The sequence below is a fragment of the Mobula birostris genome, chromosome 27, assembly GCF_030028105.1.
Source record: "Mobula birostris isolate sMobBir1 chromosome 27, sMobBir1.hap1, whole genome shotgun sequence".
NCBI lineage: Eukaryota > Metazoa > Chordata > Chondrichthyes > Myliobatiformes > Myliobatidae > Mobula > Mobula birostris.
This window is the reverse complement of record NC_092396.1, coordinates 12,572,503-12,592,316: the sequence shown is the minus strand read 5'-3', so window position 1 is coordinate 12,592,316 and position 19,814 is coordinate 12,572,503. Positions and strand designations below refer to the sequence as shown.

The 19,814-nt window shown below is 40.1% G+C and overlaps 1 protein-coding gene and 1 long non-coding RNA gene across 5 annotated transcripts in view; one reads left to right on the top strand and one right to left on the bottom strand.

Annotated features, from left to right (window-relative positions):
• The window catches only part of LOC140188810 (uncharacterized), an 82,402-nt gene that overhangs the window by 26,222 nt on the left and 36,366 nt on the right, over positions 1 to 19,814 (top strand). The window lies entirely within an intron of this gene.
• Positions 6,204 to 12,467, bottom strand: LOC140188773 (actin, macronuclear-like). Of its 3 annotated transcripts, none has more exons than XM_072245397.1 (2): positions 12,458 to 12,467; positions 6,204 to 7,309 (listed from the first exon to the last, which is right to left on the bottom strand). In XM_072245397.1, the coding sequence occupies exon 2, from the start codon at positions 7,194 to 7,196 to the stop codon at positions 6,204 to 6,206; it is 993 nt and encodes a 330-aa protein (XP_072101498.1). In that variant the 5' UTR covers positions 7,197 to 7,309; positions 12,458 to 12,467. The 3 variants fall into 3 exon arrangements, with proteins under 3 accessions (XP_072101498.1, XP_072101497.1, XP_072101496.1); XM_072245396.1 differs by lacking the exon at positions 12,458 to 12,467 and having other exon boundaries at positions 6,204 to 6,531; positions 6,718 to 7,319; XM_072245395.1 differs by lacking the exon at positions 12,458 to 12,467 and having other exon boundaries at positions 6,204 to 7,319.

Below are 19,814 nucleotides of genomic sequence, written 5' to 3'. Positions count from 1 at the left end.
TGCACCATTGAGCAGAGCTGCATAGATTGCTGTTGCAGGAAAGCAGCACTCATTCTCAAAGACACCCACCATCCAGGCCAGGCTCTCTTTTCACTGCTACCACCAGGAAGGTGGTACAGGAGCCTTTGCACCCAGCACCAGGTTCAGGAAAAAGTTATTACCCCTCAACCATCTGGCTCAGAAGGGATAACTTAACTTAAATTCACTCACCCTATCACTGAACTGTTCCCTCAATCTATAGATTCACTCTCAAGGACTCTTCATTACACATTCTTGATATTTATTACTTATTTATTTATTATTATTATTTCTTTTGTCTTTCTTTTTGTATTTCCGCAGTTTGTTGTCTTTTGCACATTGGCTGATGGTCCGCCCTGTTGGGTGTGCTGTTTCATTGCTTCTATTGTGTTTAATGTATTTACTGTGAATGCTCGCAAGAAAATAAATCTCAGGGTTGTATATACCGTACATGTACTTCAATAATAAATTTACTTTGATCTTTGAAAAGGATACAATAAAACCTCAATCTGTGTACCTTCCTCTGCAAATTAATCCATGAAAACTAGTATAAGCATCTCCTTCTGATGAAGGGTGTCATCTCACACCGTCAACGGTCCATTTCCATCCCAGTCGCTGCCCAGCCCACTGAATTTTTCCTGCATTCTGCTTGTTGTTCCTTCCTACGTTCCCTGAAGGTAAGGGTGGAGACAAGTCGTCGGAAGGTGATAAACAGGGGTGCAAAGGCGACATGTACTGGAATCTCATAAGCAAGGAAGGTGACAATTGGAACTGCTGGAGGAGCAGAGAAAGGCAGAAGGCAGATGGAATCAGAGTCGAATCCAGACGAGGGAGTTTGTTGGGAGTGGGGGTTGAGCCAGTGGGTAAAATGTGTGGATGGAACCAGGAGGAGTAGGAGGGTAAAAATAGGTGGTGAGGGACTGGAAGGGGTTGCCGGTTCAACACAAGTGATACACTGACAGGAGGAAACTGAAGGTAAGAGTTATATTAAATTGAAAGTAAAGTCAATGCTCGTATTATTTGGATTGTAAACTGCCCAGACAGAAAATGAGGTGTTGTTTCTTTAGTTTACATTGGGCCTCATCCTGACGGTGGAAAAGCCTGAAGGTGGCTAGGCTGGATTGGCAAGGGGAAGGGGAAATGAAATAACATGCAACTGGGAGCTTGGGAATGCCATTATGGACAGCACAAGTGTTTTGTGAATTGGTCATCTAATCTGCACTAGCTTTCATTGACGTAGAGGAGGCCACATCAAGAGCACTAAATGCAGTAGATCAGGTTATAGGAGATGCACATGAATCTCTGTCTAATGTGGAAGCACCGTCTGATCCCCTGCAAAGTAATGTAAGAACAAGTGGTTCATCTCAAATGTTTGTAGATGAAGAACCAATGGTCAGGAAAGGGTGAATGAAGAAGCATGAGTGAACTAGGAAGTCCCAGAGGGAGTGGTCCCTCCATAAAGCAGAAAGGGGTGGGAGACGTTGTGGCCAGTTCTGGAGTTTTGTTGTAGCTGAAGGAAAGATCGTGTGCTGGTCCTGGAGGCTGGTTGGGTGAGCAGTAAGGATGAGGGGAACTATATCTCGGTTCTGTTTGGTGGGAAATGGTATGAGAGAAGTCTGAGAAACAGAGGAAATATGAGGGAGAGTTCTATCAATCACCATAGAAGGGCAGCAACCCTTGCTGAAGCGGGAGGACATTTCACATGTCTAGGAGTGTCAGACTTTATCTCGAGATCAGAGGTGATGGAGTAGGAGAAATTGGGAGAAGCAATGACATTCTTACTGGAGAAAGGGTTGGAAGAGGTATAAGCTGGGTAGCTATGAGAGTCGGTGGATTTATGGTAAATGCTAGTGGATGAAATAGCCTGTTTCTAAATGTAGACTATGTAACAATAGGGCACAGATAGGTCTAATTTCAAAGTTATATGGCTTATATGTACTTCAGGAAAAATGGCAGTATCATAATGTCTTGAGTGAATTTTTAGCTACCTAAAGCAAGCACTGAATTGGTTGCAAAAATTAATGAGTGGCACTATAGCTGTGTTATAACCCCTCTGCAAAATTGGACTGCCAACACTAAGCAGATCAATTCAGTTAGAATGTAAAGGATAATTGGCAGTCTGTATTCCTCTAAGTCAGACTTCAGATGAGGGAGATGGGAAATGAGCTAGAATAAACTGTAAGAAATCATTACTTTAAAATCAACTAAACACACTGAATCATTGTTAGGTCATTAGATATTACAGCAATAGTAATTGGTAGACTTGACGTTAAAAATAAGTTGTCAAAACGAATTTTCATTTGGCTTTGTATAAACAAATACTGTATCGAACAGTCTAAATGCACTGAAAACATGGCGTAATCAAGAACCTGAGCACTGTTGCACTCAGGTCTAAGAGATATTGCTGTTTATCAAGGCAGTAAATTTTACTTCTTGGAAGAAGTAATATCCTATTATTCCAGAAAGACTTTTGACTTTAGTTCCAGCATTACTTCCATTCCTGCCAGAAGTGCATATTAAAAATGTAAACTATTGAGAGAAAAACAAATTATTTTAATTTAAATTGGCATCATATTCATTAGCAACTATCTGACCTAAAGATATAATAAAAGGATTGCAAGAAAAGTTATGAATTTGGGGTACACTGTCTTTAGGCTTAATTTGGCTGTAAATTGTACTCAATATTTAATTTATTGGCTCTATTTTTAAAACTTATTTACTTACAAGTATAAAATTGACTATGTAAAAGTGCAGTAAGTTGCATTTTAGAACGTAACTCATTACTTTTCCTTGCATTAAAAAAATTAATCTTGCTGAAATGGAAAAAGTAACTAGTCCACCATCTCTGCAGCAAATTTTAACTTAATGTTAATAATGACTGTACAAAATGCTGCGGAGTGTTTTAACAGTTTCATTAGGCATCGATCCCAATAGAAATCTTAAAAAAAAGTTTTTTTACATATGCCTATTAATGCCTCTGGATCGAAAATAAAAGCTTAATGTGAAGAGTGCCCTCGAAGGCCTGAAGATGAGAGGAGATGGCAGAAATGTCCATGCTTATCAGATGGATTTGGGAGCAGGGCCAGTTCTGCAGGCACTGATGATATCTACTGCAACACTTTTTAAACCAACGACGAAACTTATTCTGCTGAATATTACTTGCTTTGAAATTTATTAGTCCTCTATCGTGATCTGATGACATTGGATAAATTGCACGACTCTGTTCAGAGCTCTATTCCCTTCAGTTTAAATTACAAAGAATAGTCACATTCTCTACATCTTTGCAAAATTTGACCTGAAAATTGTTAACACACAGTCAAAGTATAATGGCTACTCAGATTTTAGGAAACAAAGTTAACTCGTGTGCTGTGCAATGGAATCAAAATCGCATTTGAAATTGACTCTCTCTTAGATGGCTGCCCACTGAGACCTTGCATGCAGCAGCCAAAACTCATTTCAGATTTTATTTTTATTTGAATGATCTAAATCCTGCTTTAAGCATGGCAAAGTGGCAGAGTTGGCAGAGCAGCTGCCTCACATCTCTGGTTATATGGGTCTAACCCAACCTCTGGTCTTGTCTGTTTGTAGTCTACCCATTCTCCTTCCTTTGGGTGCTCCAGTTTCCTCCCACATCCTGTATAAACGTACTGTATGTTGGTAGGTTAATCCTTCCAAGAGGACCACAACCTTGTTGTAGGGTTTGGAGGCTTGCGTGCTTTAATGACATGGAGAGCTGTGTTGGCTGGAGTCAGATCCTTGTGCCAAACAGGTCAAAGGACAGAGGCCAGACTAAGAGTGGTCTACCAGTCCTCCAGGTTCAGGGGTTCAGCTCAGGGCTAACAACCCTGACATGTCAAAAAAACTATTGTCATAGAAACAGTAATGAAGAATCCTTCTATGCAGGTAGAGATGGAGGACCTTCATTGCTGCTCTAAATGCCAGCGGCATAATGGACAGAAAGTAAGTAGGTGTATTGACTACTTCATATCGATTCTTGTGTGTAGGTGAATGGTAGAACCTAAGGGGGCTTGATTTGAATGTGGAGAGAATAAAATGAGATTAATGTAGGATTTGTGTAAATTGGTTCTTGCTGGTCAGTATGGATTTGGTGGACCAAAGGAATTATTTCTGTGCTTAATCTATCACCTCAGGCGATCAAACACTTTTAGCTATCTGTGATTAGGGATACGATAAAATTTATTCCTCACACACCAATTCTTTCTGGACTTACTCATTATGAAATAAATATAAAGAAAGCAAAACAGAATGTTGCATAAAAACGCACAAGCTGACTTGGTGCTCATCATTAAGAAGGACACAGTATATTGGTTGAGAAGATATTACTCAAATTTTCAAGCATTTTCACAAATAATTGGTGAAAGTTATTGTCCACACATTACACAGACACATCCAAAATGTTATACATGCATAACATGTTATACACGTTATACATTTTAGACTAACCCTCTTCAGAGAGAACTTCCCTTCCCACTTTTTTGTCGTATTCTAAACTAGGCTGAACTTTACTGCACTACTCCAAATATAAATCTGAAATAAAAACAGAAAATGCTAGAAAAGTTATTGACTAAAACATTAATTATGATACTCTCATCACAAATGCTGACTGGCCCGCAGAGCATTTCTAGTATTGTCAGGTCTTGTTCAATGTAATGTTCTTTAAATGTCCTTAACCAAGAGCCCTTCTGCACTCAGGTTCATGCAAAATTGCCATGTGCCGTTAGAAAAGTATTTAAAAAAATTTGTCCCTCAGCCAATACCACTAAAGGTTGATTGCCTGAAATAGTGGCTCTGCATTACATTTCAAAAATATGTCATTGGCTCTAAACTGCCTTGCCATGTTTTAATGAACAAGTAGCAATATGGTAAGAGAAATTTTATTCCTTCTTTAGAAATGCATTTAATGTTCAATGAGATAAATAACTGCGAGCAGTCTTCCGCAACTATCAACTCTTTCCCTGCTTAAATCTTGTCATCTACACTTTTAAATTGTAACTGGGAATGACACTTAACCACAGTCTTCAAGTCTTTGCTCCAATTACGTCACCCTCTTGAATTGTATTGCAGCCTCAAACGTATGCATAAGTACTGGTGATTCCTTACTAAGGAAAACCTGTGGATTACAGTGGGTAGTGTCAGAGAAGTATAACGCTGTAAGCTTTTTTTTTGTTTCTGACATGATCCATCCCCGATTCAAATATCTCATGGCCTTTTAAACAGGTTAGCTCCTGCTGTTCTTATTTTTGCCCAACTACAAAGTAGCATTACCTGGTTTCTGGTGGGAATTGAATCTTGTATTTATAAGTAATATTTGCCAACTGACATCTTTCCAGTCTACAGCAGGCAAGGTTAGCATTTGCACTAGACATGATCCACATTTTCCAAATTGGTCTAATATTGGGGCCATATAAATCTGTTCTTTAAAATTCAGACACTGAAGTTGTGGAAAGACATTATATAAATGTGATTGTTTAGTCAATTCTATGAACTCCGATCCTGCTTTCTGACCTAAGGTACTTGACTTCACAATCTAATATACATGTTAGCTACTTGTGTAAAGCCAACAGTGCTAAATTCGGTCTCTGACAATTGAATCTGTGCTCCTTAGCCATTTTGTATGACCTCCATGGAAATAGAGTTCATATTTCTATATTAATCACATTACCAATTGAACTTCCATTAACTTGCACATGTGTCAAATTTAAGCATAGTTTTCAGATGATGCATGTATTAGAAAGCAGGCCCGATCCAATAATGAACACAAGATATCAAAGTACTTGATAGAGGTATACAAGATTATGAGGGATATCGAAAGGGTAAATGCAAGCAGGTTTATCCACTGAGGTTGGGTGGGACTACAGCCAGAGGTCATGGGTTAGGGGTGAAAGGTGAAAAGTTTAAAGGGAACATGAGGCAGGTCAATGGGAGTAGGCAGTTTAAATGGTTTTGGCATGGACTAGATGGGCCGAAGGGCCTGTTTCTGTGCTGTACTTCTCTGAAACTCTACCAAGTCTCTATTTTAAAGCCATGTATTTGTCTTTTTACAAACATTAGAATATAAAATACTACAAAGCTACTCACAGATATAGTAATTCCAGGTGTTTATTATTCATGCAACAATAATAGGACCGATTAAAGTATTTGCTATTTTTAGCGATAAGAGTTTCCTAGAAGCATTTTCTGTGAACAACACACGGTCCCATCTCCAGGTACTCGGTAGCCGTAATCCACATTTCCTGAAATGAAGTCAAGCATGTTAGGATCGAAGCCCCAATCCAGACGGAGTATTTCCTCTCTGGAGGGGCGATGACTTTCACCGGTATTCCCGCAGGAGCGAGGAACTGCAGCTCCTTCAGCAGCCTTTCATCCAGGCCTGGGAAGAGCGTGGATCCCCCCGACAGCAGCACGTTTGAATGCAGGTACTTCCGCAGGTCGATGTCACATTTTGAGATACTCTTGAACACCAGCCTGTGCACACCTGGACATTCGAAACCCACGCAAGCAGGAGAGAAGAGTATCTCAGGCGCTCTGAAACGCTGGCTTTGGATCTGTATCACGTTTCCGTCGGGCAACTTGTATTCCTTCTGGACATCTTCACGCCTCCTCCGCATTTCCAGTTGTGGGTCAATAGCCACGTAGCACAGCTTCTCCTTGATGTCTTTCACGATCTCCCTCTCAGCAGAGGAGATGAAGGAATGTCCAACTTCCATCAGGATCCTGACGAAATATTGGGTAATATCTCTGCCAGCCAAGTCGAACCTGTAGACAGCGTGGGGGAGACAGTAACCTTCGTAAATGGGCACTGTGTGAGTCACGCCATCTCCACTGTCCACAACCAGACCGGTCGTTCGCCCGGAAGCGTACAGAGCTAGAACTGCCTGGACAGCTATGTACATGGCGGGCACCTTGAAACTTTCAAACATAATCTCGGTCATGGTTTCTCGGTTGTGTAAAGGATTCAGAGGGGCTTCAGTTAATAAGGCTGGTCTCTCGTGTGACTTTAAACGGAGCTCGCAATCGTAAACATGTCGCCAGACCTTCTCCATATCATCCCAGCAAGTCACTATGCCATGTTTTATTGGGTATTTCAAATTCAAAACTCCTCTCTTGGCCTGAGCTTCTTCTCCTATGTAGTATTCCTTGTGCCCGGCCCCGAGCATGGTCGCCTTGGCTTTGGGTCGTCCCACAATTGATGTAATGACTGACCTTGGAGCATTGTCCCCGGCTATCCCCGCTTTACAGATACCCGAACCGTTGTCTATGATCACAGCGGGGTTATGCATGCTGAGTTTGAGAGCCTGTTTAGGATACGGGGGAGCTTGGAGTGAGTTCTGAGAGTTCTCTTTTGATGAGGTCACAAGAAGTGTACTCTCCCCTTCTGTGAGGCAATAAGGGGTCCTGCCTCTAAGAGTCCTAAAACAAGTCCGTCTTGTGAACACATTGTTACATAAGATGACAAGGACCGATGCAAAAGCGACGCAAATCAACAATTCATAGCCATAGCTATTGAGTTGTACGCAGCACAGAAAAGATTAACCACCAGGAGATAAAATGAGAGAAGAGAAACCAGGTTTTAAAGAATGACAATGGAGACATACTAACTAGAAGTTAATGCCAACTGATAGAATAAGCACGGAGAAACAAGAGCAAAAAAAAAAGATACGTATTAACTACATGTAAGAAATAGACAAGTGGTAACAAAGGAACGTGAAGCTCTAGGTCATCTTTTCCGAATGGGTTTTGGAAACGGAGTTGCAGAAACATTGTGATTGCTAAAACGAAAGTAGATTATTTTTGCAGTTCAAGCAGCAATAATTAAATTCATTATCAACCTCCACACACATTCTATAGAAGAATTGACTACTGGTGACAGTATTCTGACAATTTATTATTTATTTACTTTTACTTCCTCTTTTGACAAAATATAAATCTTAATTTTATACCAAAACATTTAGCAAATCATGTTAATAACATTAAGTTGTTATATTTGGAACTGTTGATTGATCATCGCTCTGTATTAGCAGTTCCTAGAAACCTCATTGGGCATATTCAACCATGGTTTAATTTTCCACTAATCATATTGTCTTTTGGTCAGAATGTCTGTAAGACCAGAAGACACTGGAGCAGAATTGGGCCATTGGGCCCATCGAGCTTTCTCCACCATTTGATCATTGCTGGTCCATTTCCCTCTCAGACGCAGTCTCCTGCCTTCATCCTGTAACCTTTCAGGTCCAGACTTACCAAGGGTCTATCAACCTCCCCCTTAAATACACTCAATGACCTGGCCTCCACAGTCATCTGTGGCAATGAATTCCACAGATTTTCCACCTTCAGGCTAAAGAAATTCCTCCTTGTCTCTGTTCTAAATAGATGTCGCTCTATTCTGAGGTTGTGCCTTCTGGTTTTAGACTCCCCCGCTATAGGAAACATCCTCTCTACATCCACTCTATCTAGGCCTTTCAGTATGTCGGTATGTCATTTTAGGGTGTATGGGGTGTCAGGGAGGGGTAGCGCCTCTGGTGGGGGAACATGTCACGTTGTTTTCAAGGCGGTTAGTCCACCTTTGGTCCCCACCTGGCACTCAGCTGCCATCTGTGGCTCCTCATAGCTGTTTGCATGCGACAGCGGCCACACCCCGGGCAATGGCTTCAACAAACCGGCTAAACCAGGTGGGAGTAGCCAATGGGCCTCAAACCCTCGGTGAGATAGGGAGTTGTCTATCTCAGCATGTGAAGACAGACTCTGGCGGATTGAGCGGACGAGACCAATGGAAAGTCCAATGGTCAAGAAGGCAGTCTCTGCAAGCATCGTGGAACGTGTAGAGCAGGACAAGACACAGAAGACGTCCTGGTCATCCACTGCACCTAGTCCCATCTCCAGCTGTCTCAACTCTCTCTTGCCACTGGATCCAGATGGAAACTGGGAAGAGAGAGTGAGGCTGACGTTGCGCAACTCTCCCTCACTTAAATCCAAATCACACGCCAGTCTCCACACCATCATAATGGTGTCAAGGTCTTCATCGACGTCAATAACGGACGAACACATGTCATTTTTATATTACCAGGAGTATGGACTATTATTCCCAAAGGTAAATTCAGCAGGGCTTGTTTACTCAGTTTCAATCCTTGCTACGTGATTCTGTTTGGAGTGGATTTCAAGAATAACAATGAGTTGGTCACTAAGGAGAAGCAAATATTAAATCCCAGTGTGATAGTAATGATCTACCAATACTCCATTACCTATACGCATACCTGCCCTCCAAGTATTCAAACCAAATATCAATTTGGTGAGTGAATAAATTAAACAAGAACAAAACAACTCAGAATGTGACAGAAAATGTTTGGTAACCACCATTAATTAATAGTGCAGGATCAACTACAGTATATCAATTAAGTACCAATTCAAACTAATGACAATCATGCACAATCCCTAATAGACAAATCAGGGAAGCCTGCAACCTGGAAATTTACCCAAACAAAAGTTCTGTTTTTAAATCAGTGTCATATTCAACCCACACATTACACCTATATTAACATAATCATAGTTATAATTTAATCTATATATGGCCTTTCCAGGATTCTATGTGTTAATCATAAATAATTCCAGATGAAGGGTCTCAGTTTGAAGTGATTACTGTTTATTTCTCTCCATAGATGCTGCCTGACCTGCTGAGTTCCTCCAGCAATTTTTGTTTCGCTCCAGATTCCAGAATCTGCAGTCTCCCATGTCTTTTAAACATAATTTCTCTGCTTTGAATTTTATTCCTTCAAAAGTGAATCAACATTATGTACGGAAAGGTGGTATTTCCTTTCCAAGATGGCACCGAGCTGTGATCACAATCGAATCACGACTCAGATTGAGTTGTTTATTCAGGTCCATGGAGATGGTTTTTGGGACAGAGAGAGGAGTTAAGGGTCAGGTTAGAGTTTAGAGATGGGAATGTGAGAGAATTAGAGTTCAAACCGGAGTCTAAGTCTCTGTTCAACAGACTTGAGACATCAGACAACCAGGCAAGGATGTCTGGCTGGATGAGGGCCTCCGAGTCAGCAGGCCAGAGTGGATAAGGGCTGGTATCCTCCTCCCCTGGGTTAGTGAGTTGTCAGCAGGTTTCAGAATTGGAATTCCATATGGGCTGAAGGAACAAGGTCCAATGACCCCCCTGAGTTTGTGAATTGGTGAGACTTGAGTTTGAGGTCTAGCCTTTGGTGATTAGCAGGTCCTTGGAATCGATGCCAAGGATCATGGCCTGAGGGTCATATTGAAAGTCCAGAAATCAAGGCCCATTGATCGGACCCCAAAGTCCTACGTCTGCAAACCTGAGGCGGAGTTTGCTGGAGGCCGTAGCTGGTCTGTTATTGGGGTTAGGGGGTTGCATATGTGGATAGGAAGGAGGACTGAGGCTTGTTCTGCTGTTGTTGTTTTCTTCTGCTTTGTGCTGATTTGCAGAGCATTGTGGACATGCTATGTTGGCACCACAACGCATGGTGACTCTTGCGGGCTGCCCCCAGTGCATCCTTGGACGTGATGGCTGGTTACGCAAATGATGATTTCACTGTATGTTTTGATATACACATGATAAATAATCTTGAAACTTGGATCTTGAACCCAGACCTTCTCTTATAGAAAGAATCTGTAATTCCTTCCCAATTACTTCCCAATCAGGAATGCTCTGTTCCTTACAGAGTTACAGTTCTACAAGTAGATACAGCTCATTATAAAGTACCTGTTTACCATTTGTGAATGGCAACAACAACCTCACAACTCAGTGTCTGCAAGACCAAGGGACTGATTGTGGACTTCAGGAAGCCCAGGTCAGTAGAAAACTCACCCGTCCTCATTGAGGGGTCAACAGTAGAAGTTGTGAGCAGCTTCAAGTTCCTGAGGTATAGATTCACAGAGGATCTACCCTGCATCTAACACGTTGATGCAATCTTGAAGAAGGCAAGCCCGTGGCTCTGCTTTGTTAGAAATTTCAGGAGATTTTGTATGTCACCATGGACCATTGCAAGCTTCTATAGATGTACAGTGGACAGCATCCTGATTGGTTGCATCATTGTCTGGTATGGATCGTCTAATGCACAGGATCACAAGTAGCTGCAGACGTTATAGACTCAGTCAGGTCCACTATGGATACAATTGTCCTCACCACTGAGGACATCTTCAAGAACACCTCCAAGAAGCAGTGCCTCAAGAAGGCAGCATCTATCATTAAGGACTTTAGCATCTGGGGCATCCCTTCTTCTCATTTATACAGGAACCCTAAGAGCTACACTCAATGATTTAGGAACAGTTGTTTTCCTTCTGCTATCAGATTTCTGAGTGGTCCATGAACACTACTTCATTATCCCTTTTCTGCACTATTTAATTTATAGATTTGTATGTCTTTACATCCTACTGTTGCCGCAGAACAACAAATTTCACACCATATGTCAGTGATTATAAATCTGATTCTCATTTTGATTCAAACATGGAGATTATCATTGCTAAAATCTGACATTCCTATATGGTGGTTCTTCAATAGGAATCCTTGGGTAATACTACGGAGGTAAAATCCCCAATTACTATTTTCTGCTCCTGCCCTGGAAAACTTGGGTTGTACTTGCTGCCTGAAAATAGTTAAATCAATACACAGACCAAGGAAAAATCCCAAATACATCTGACTTGGATGTTGTCATCTTATCCTGGCAGACAGCCCACCCTATAGATAAAAAAAAAATTCCTCAGGTCCTCTGTAAACCATTTTACCTTACACATTTGCCCCCTGGTCTTATACAACTATGCCATGTGTCCTCCCTATCTCCCTCATAATGGTATACATCTCAGTCAAGACTCCCTCAGCCTCCTCTGCTCCAAGGATTCCCTGATCTCCTCACAAGCAAGACCCTTCATCCCAAACAAGATTTTGGCCAGTCTCCTCGGCATTCTCCCTACTACAACCATGTCCTTCCTACTGTGACCTGCACCTGCGCGCAATATTTCAGCTGTAGCCAAACCAATGCTACTATAAGAACCTTGCACTTCTCGACTATGTTCTAGATAATGAAGGCAAATCTCTCATAAGCCTACTTAATCACCTATTTATCTGCTGTCAATTTCAGGGATCCTTGGGCTTGAACATAGAGATCCATCTGATCCTTAATACTCTAAAGGCCCCTTATTAATCCTTCCAAAATACATAATCTCATGCTTTTCAGGATTGAATTCCACTTGCCATTGCTCTGTTCATCTTACCAACTGAAAAGGTTTGTCCTGTATCCACCTCACTACTAACAGCATCACCAACTTTTGTGTCATCTGCAAACATACCAATCATAGCTCCTATATTCACATCCCAATTTATTAATGAGTATAACAACATGCAAGAGTCCCAGCACCAAACTTTGGTACACTGGTCAATGGCTTCCAGTTGCAAAACAACCCTCCACATCATCCTCTGCCTTAGTTTTGGGTCCATTTTGATAATTTGCCACCTACTCTGACTTTTTAGACCAGCCCTCTTTGCTGAAACCCATGCAAACCACATCAACATACTTTTTCCCTCTTCAAAAAAAAGTTTTCAATTAATGCATGCTTTTCCAAGTGTAGATGAATTATGCTCTTTTCCCAGTAACTTCTCTACTCTGGTATCAGACTCTCAAGCCTGTAATTATCTGTCTTAAGACTGCTGCATTTCTTGAATAAATGTACCACATTTGATATCCTCCTGTAATTTAGTTCCTCACCTGAGACCAGTGAAGATTTAATATTTTCTGTTCAGCGCCCAACAACCTGGGGTATCAGCTGCAAAACAACGGATTTCACAATGTACAAACGTATACTAGTAATCATAAACACGAGAAATTCTGCAGTTCCTGAAATCCAAAGCAACACACTCAAAATTCTGGAGGAACTCAGCAAGCCAGGCAGCATCTATGGAAATGAATAAAAAGTCAACGTTTTCAGGCCGAGACCCTTCTTCATGACTGGAAAAGAAGGGGGAAGAATAAAAAGACAGGGGAGGGGCAGGAAGATAGTTAGAAGGTGATAGGTGAAACCAGGTGAGTAGGAAAGAGAAAGAGCTGGAGAGGAAGGAATCTGATAGGAAAGGAGAGTGGACCATGGGAGAAAGGGAAGGAGGAGGGGACCCAGGGAGAGGTGATAGGCAAGTGAGAAGAGGTAAAAGGCTAGATTGGGGAATAGAAGAAGGGGGGAGGGGGAGGGAATTTTTTTTTAGCAGAAGGAGAAATCAATATTCGTGCCATGAGGTTGAAGGCTACCCAAATGGAATATAAGGTGTTATTCCTCCACCCTGAGAGTGGCCTAATCTTGGCACCAGAGGAGGCCATTTACTGACTAGTTGGAACAGGAATGGGAATCACAATTAAAATGTTTGGCCGTCAGGAAGTTCTGCTTTTGGCAGATGGAGCAAGAGTGCTCTATGAAGCTGACCCCCGATTTGTGATGAGTCTTATCAATGTACAGAAGGCTGTATCGGGAGAATCAGACACAATAAATGACCCCAGCAGATATCAGTGATAACATGTGCACCCCATGATTAAAAAAAATGCAAAGCCACCTGGGTTCTTGGGAGAAAATGTCTGAGTATAAATGGCCAGTCTGTTTGTGGTTCAGCGCTCAATACCTTAACCTCTCAGAGGGCAAGAAATGTACTCTGGCATAAGAAACTAACACCTTGCAATGAGTGCACTCATACAGTAGAACCTGATCAATTTTCACTACTTGCGACCCCTTGTTGACTTCATTTATCGGCTCCCTGCCTCTGTTGCTTTCTCCCACCTTCCCTTCCCACACCTGACTCCATCTGCCCATCAATCTGTCCTCATTTGGATCCACCTATCACTTGCTAGTTCTTGTCGCACCACCATCCCCTCACCTCTTTATACTGGCTACCTTTACAATCTCAGTTCTTCAGCAAGGTCTCAACGTAAAACTTCAACTATCCCCTTGCCTCCACAGATGCTGTCTGACCTGCTGAGCTCTTAATCTGATTTTTTAAAACTCTTTTTTTAGCTTCTTAGCTTAGTTCTGAGTGTGTTTTTCTTTTTTCCAGATCCCAATATATGCAGTCCCTTGTATGTCAATTTTCAACTCAACATCAGATGGCTTCCATAATAGATCTATCTTCACTACAAGTTTCATCATCAACGACGTTTAATGAAAATAAAAAAACCATGCCTGAAATATTAACTGGTTATCTTTCCACAGCTGCCTGACCTGCTGAGTGTTCCCAAGATTTTTATTTTTTCTTAGATTTCCAGAATCTGCTGCTGTTAGCATGCAGGTGCAGCAAGCTGTTAAAAAAGAAAAAAAATGGCATATTGGTTTTTAATGCAAAACGAATGTGAGTCTAGAATTAAGAATGCCTTGTTGCAATTATATGTTACTGAGGCCGTATCTGGAGTACTACACAGTTTCGACCCTCTAACTCAAGGACAGTTATGGCATCATTGGAGACTCTCCAAGGAAGGAAAGTTGATCAAGATAATCTTGGGGATGAAAGGATGATCTTCACAAGTGAAGCTACATAGGTTAGATGTATGTTCTTCAAGGTGATCTTACTGAAACACTTAAGGTCCCAAGGAGTCAAGACAGTGTAGATTTTGAGGTGTTTTCACAACTCGAATGAACACAGGATATACATAGAACATAAAAGCATAGCAGCAGGTCCTTTGGTCCACAGTGCTGTGCTGAACCAACTCAAAAGTAAGTGAAAAAACCCCCAAAACTAATCCCTCCTACCAACACAATGTCCATCTCCCTCCAACTTCCTATCAAAGCCTCTAATGTATTTTCCTCTACCACTATACCAGGCAGCACATTTCAGGCATCCACCACTCTCTGAGTAAAAAACTTACCGCTCACATCCCTTTGGTCTCAAATAAGGGGACATAGTTTTTAAAATAAGGGTCTTATCATTTAAAACTGAGGTACATAGAAATTTAAACCTAAACACCATATCTGTAAAATTATCAATGACACCATTGCTGTTGGTAAAATGTCAGACTGCAATGAAGAAGTGAGACTGATTGGTGTCATAGCAATAACCTTGCACTCAGCACCAGCAAGACCAAGGGATTGATTGTGAACTTCAGGATGGGGAAGTCAGGAAAACACACGTCAGTCCTTATTGAGAGGCCAGCAGTGAAAAGGGTAAGCAGTTTCAAGTTCCTTGTTGTCAACATCTCAGGGGATCTATCCGGGCTCCAAACACAATGGTGCAGTCTAGAAGAAGGCAAGGCAGCAACTCTACTTCATTAGGAATTCGAGGAGATTTGGTATTTCATCAAAGGCTGCTGCAAACTTCTATAGATAGAGAAGTGGAAAGCATTTTGACTGGTTATAGACACAGCCAGCTCCATCATAGGCACTACTCTCCCCGTCATCAAGGGGTGGTGTTCCAAGAAGGCAGCATCAATCATTCAGGAACCACACTAACTGCTGATGCCTACTTTCCATTACTACCATCAAGGAGAATGTAAAGGAGCCTGAAGACCCCACTCAGTAATTTAAGACCAGCTTCTTCCCCTCTGCCGTCAGATTTCAGAACAATACTTCCCTTTTTTGCATCATTTATTTAATTTAGTAATTCATAGATTCCTGGGTGTCACAAAACAATAAATTCCATGTCGTACTTCAGTGATAATGGAGCCGGCTTTGGGGGTAAGTCATCTGTCTACTTCTGTTCCTATTTTGTGTCCTTGTAAAGCAAACAGTACATCTTTCAGTTAATCCCAGGATTCTTTTTAAATAAAGAAACATCCGGTGTGTGTTTCAACTTGCTCACTTTGCAAGACCTTATAAAATTGTTATATTTTATAGCATCAATAAATATCATACTGCTGTTAGAAGCTAACTTGATGCTCAAATGATAGTCATTTGAGTAAGGGTGCTTAGCTCTGTGTAAAACTAGCAGAACCAGTTTACACCTCGATCAATCGTTATCCTGGTAAAGTGAAATGTACAAGTGTAAATCTGTGCCATTGGCATTAAACTCAACTTCTTACGTCAGCTAACAAACAATGAGACAATCCACTCCCAGCCTAACTAATGCAACAGGTCTAATGGCAAGTGGTACATTACAAATCTTACTTCCCACACTCCGTTTCTGTTTCATTATATGGAAAGAAAACAATTCACAGTCATACCAAGCTAGAACTACAACCACACAGAAATAATATAAAATGAACAAAAGAACATTAGCTTGACATGCAGTACATTCAACAATAAGATTTTTTTTAATTCTATAAACTCCTGACAATTGGAGAATGTTAAGAAATTCCAAATTTCTGAACATGAATCAATAAATAGCTGGTATGGTATGGGGGGGGGGGTGGTGCCACCACACAGGATTGAAATAAACTGCAGAGTTGTAAACTTAGTCAGGTCCATCATGGGCACTAGCTACTGAGGTAACCAGGGCATCTTCAAGGAGCAATATCTCGTCATTGAGGATCCCATCACTGAAGTTGCTCTCATTGTTCTCATTGCTACCATCAGGAAGGAGGTACAGAAGCCCGAAGGCACACACTCAACGATTCATAAATAGCTTCTTCCCCAATGCCATCGGATTTCAGAATGGACATTGAAACTATGAATGCTACCTCACTACATTATTTACTTCTATTTTCGCACCACTTATTTAACTGTAATTCTGACTGTAATTCATATTTTTTATTATTACATATTGTATTGTACCGCTGCAGCAAAGGCAACAAATTTCATGACATATGTTGGAGAAATTAAACTTGATTCTGATTCTGAAAAAAATCTGAATGAAATCCTGTGTACATAATGCCCAAAAAAATTAGGTGCCAATGTATGTGTAATTAGCATCATTACCATACTGAACATTATATTATTCTAGTTCTATAAATGTGTAGAAGGCCAAGGAAATCTTCACTGAAGAATAAAATCAATTGAGCTGACTCATTTGATAAAGTTTCACAAATTTCATAAAGTACTGACTCAACACAGATATTTTAATACATGTTGCAGGAATGATTCTGCATCATTTAGGATGAGAATTTAATATTCTCAGATCTTCTCATATGGCACAAATTATTTTTGTCCTCAAAAATTATTAGTGCATCAGAATTATGTTTTCAGACAATAGGAAATCATTAATTAAAATTTAAATATCATAATCCAAAATGGGAGAAAATAAAGTTCATTTTAGGAACAATAAATGCAGTAAACAAATTCTGGAATGTCAACAGTATAGACAGGTAGATTCAAAGAGATTCAGACACAGTAAGTCATTTCCTTTCTTTCCAGTAATTAATTTGCATGTCATTGATTTCCATTCATAGCTACAATGGGTTATCTCTGTGTGTAATTTTTTGCAGTATTCTGCCTTTAACTTTTACAAAGCAAACACATACAGGTGAATGTTTAGATTTAGTTCAGTCATGATCTAATTAAAATGTGTTACAGGCTTGAGAAGTCAATTTGGCCTACTCCTGCTCCTCTGTTCCAATTAATTTTTCTTTTCTTATTATATAAAGCCAGAATGTGTACATATTTCTGAAACTGAACAAAATTACTAGCAATGAAAAATGCTGATGTTTTGAATGCAAGTATAACTAACAATCTCTGACTGAAGTAAAGGTATCTAATTTAATATTTGCCTGATCCAATATCTTAATATGGGCCACATACATGAAAAGTTATTTAAACAGGAGCAGATAAAACAAAATAACTTAGTGTATATATATATATATTTTTAATGTTTCTCCTTGATCTCTCAGCTTGAACCATTGGATTAGTATTTGAAACAAGTGTGTCAAGTTTCAATTATTTTAGAAAAGAGGAGGATGACACTATAATACTTCATTCACTAACTTTTTATTCAAAAATTGTGTTTCACTATGCCATACTTCTGCTAGCCCTCCAATCAGGGTTATGCAAGGCCATGGGAGCAGTGATGGATGGTCCTATGAGCAGCTGGTGCATACTACAAGTTCTGGTTACGCAACCAGTGATGCCAGAAAGACAAGCTCTGAAGAGTGTTGATAATGGCTGGGGTTACCCATTTTGTAAAGCCACTGCCCGGAAGAAGGCAATGGCAAACCACATCTGTAGAAAAAAATTGACAAGGTCATTCAAAGTCGTTGACCATGATCACCTACATGATACAATGCGGCAGATAATGATGATAATTGTACTTCTGCATGGAACATTTAACCGTATATCATAGAAGCAGGCCTCTTTACCCATGATGCCACCACTGAATATGATCCAATATGATCCCTAGCAGCCTTTTCCAGACAGTCATCATTCTTTGTGTAAAAATTTGCCCTGCTCATGTCCTTTAAACCGTGCCTCTCTCACCTTATATACATGCCCCCTATTACTTGATATTTTTACTCTTGGCAAACATTCTGACTGGCTACCCTATCTATTCCCACCATAATTTTATAAACTTCGATCAGATCTCCCTTTAGCATCCAATGGCCCAGAAGAAACAATTCAGGTTTGCCCAATCTTTTCTTATAGTTGATACCGTCTAATCCTTTCTTTCTTTTTCAATCTTTTTATTAGTTTCATAAAGATATAAACATGACATGGTAGTTATTGGGAATACATTGTTATACTTAACATGAGTGATTATAAAGCCAAATAATACTTAAATGATAAAACTCCCAATCATATAGGATACCAATGAATAATATAAAACAAAGAAAACTATCTAAACAAAAATCATGAAAAAGGAAGAAAAAATAATAACCCCCCCACCAAAAAAAATAATCTAAACAGAATTAATCAACTAAACTATAAAAAAAGACCTGGGCTGTTTTAACATCGTAAAAAATGGGAGAAAAGAAAACCTTAGTGTCGATGACTCTGTTCCTCTCAACCAACACTACAGAGAAGTAAAATAAGTTTGGAAATGGTCAAATTGCATCATATGAAAATGCTGAATAAATGGCCTCCAAGTCTTTTCGAATTTAATGGAAGGGTCATAAACAACACTTCTAATTTCTTCCAAATTTAAACACAACATAGTTTGTGAAAACCATATGAAATATGGTAGGAGGATTAATCTCTTTCCAATTCAGCAAAATGGATCTTCTAGCCATTAAAATAAGAAATGCAATCATCCGACGAGCTGAAGAGGTTAAATGATTTGATTCTATCATTGGTAACCCAAAAATAGCAGTAATTGGGTGACGTTGTAAGTCTATATTCAAAACTGTTGAAATAATATCAAATAATATCAAGACCTTCTAATCCAACCATATAAATTTCTTTTGCACCCCTTCTAAAGCATCCACATTCTTCCTGTAATGCAGTGACCAGAATTGCACATAATACTCCAAATGCAGCCTAGCAGACAGTTTACACGGCTGCAATATGACTTCATTAATCTCGTAGTCAGTGCCCTGACCAATGAAGACAAGCAAGCTGTACACCTTCTTTGCTACCCTTTCTACATGCATGGGTACCTTTCAGGGAGCTATGACCTGGACCCACTATACATCAATGTTTTTAAGAATCCATGCCATTAACCAGAAACTTTTCTCTTTCATATGTTACAAGAATCTACCTGTGTGTGTGTGTGTTGCTTTGGACTTCCAGCATCTGTAGACTTTCTTGTGTTTATGATTAGCTGCCTTAGAGGTTTATTTCCCATAGAAATTCAACCTGATTCTAACTTCAAGTCGGAAAATGCAATGTTGGTATTTACTTCAAGGAGAATAGAATATAAAAGCAAGGAGATAATACTAAGGCTTTATAAGACACTAGTCAGGCTGTACTTGGAATATTGTCAACAGTTT

What these genes read in the sequence shown, in the direction of transcription:
- LOC140188773 (XM_072245395.1), bottom strand. Translation starts at nt 7,319, where the DNA reads ATGCATAACCCCGCTGTGATCATAGACAACGGTTCGGGTATCTGTAAA.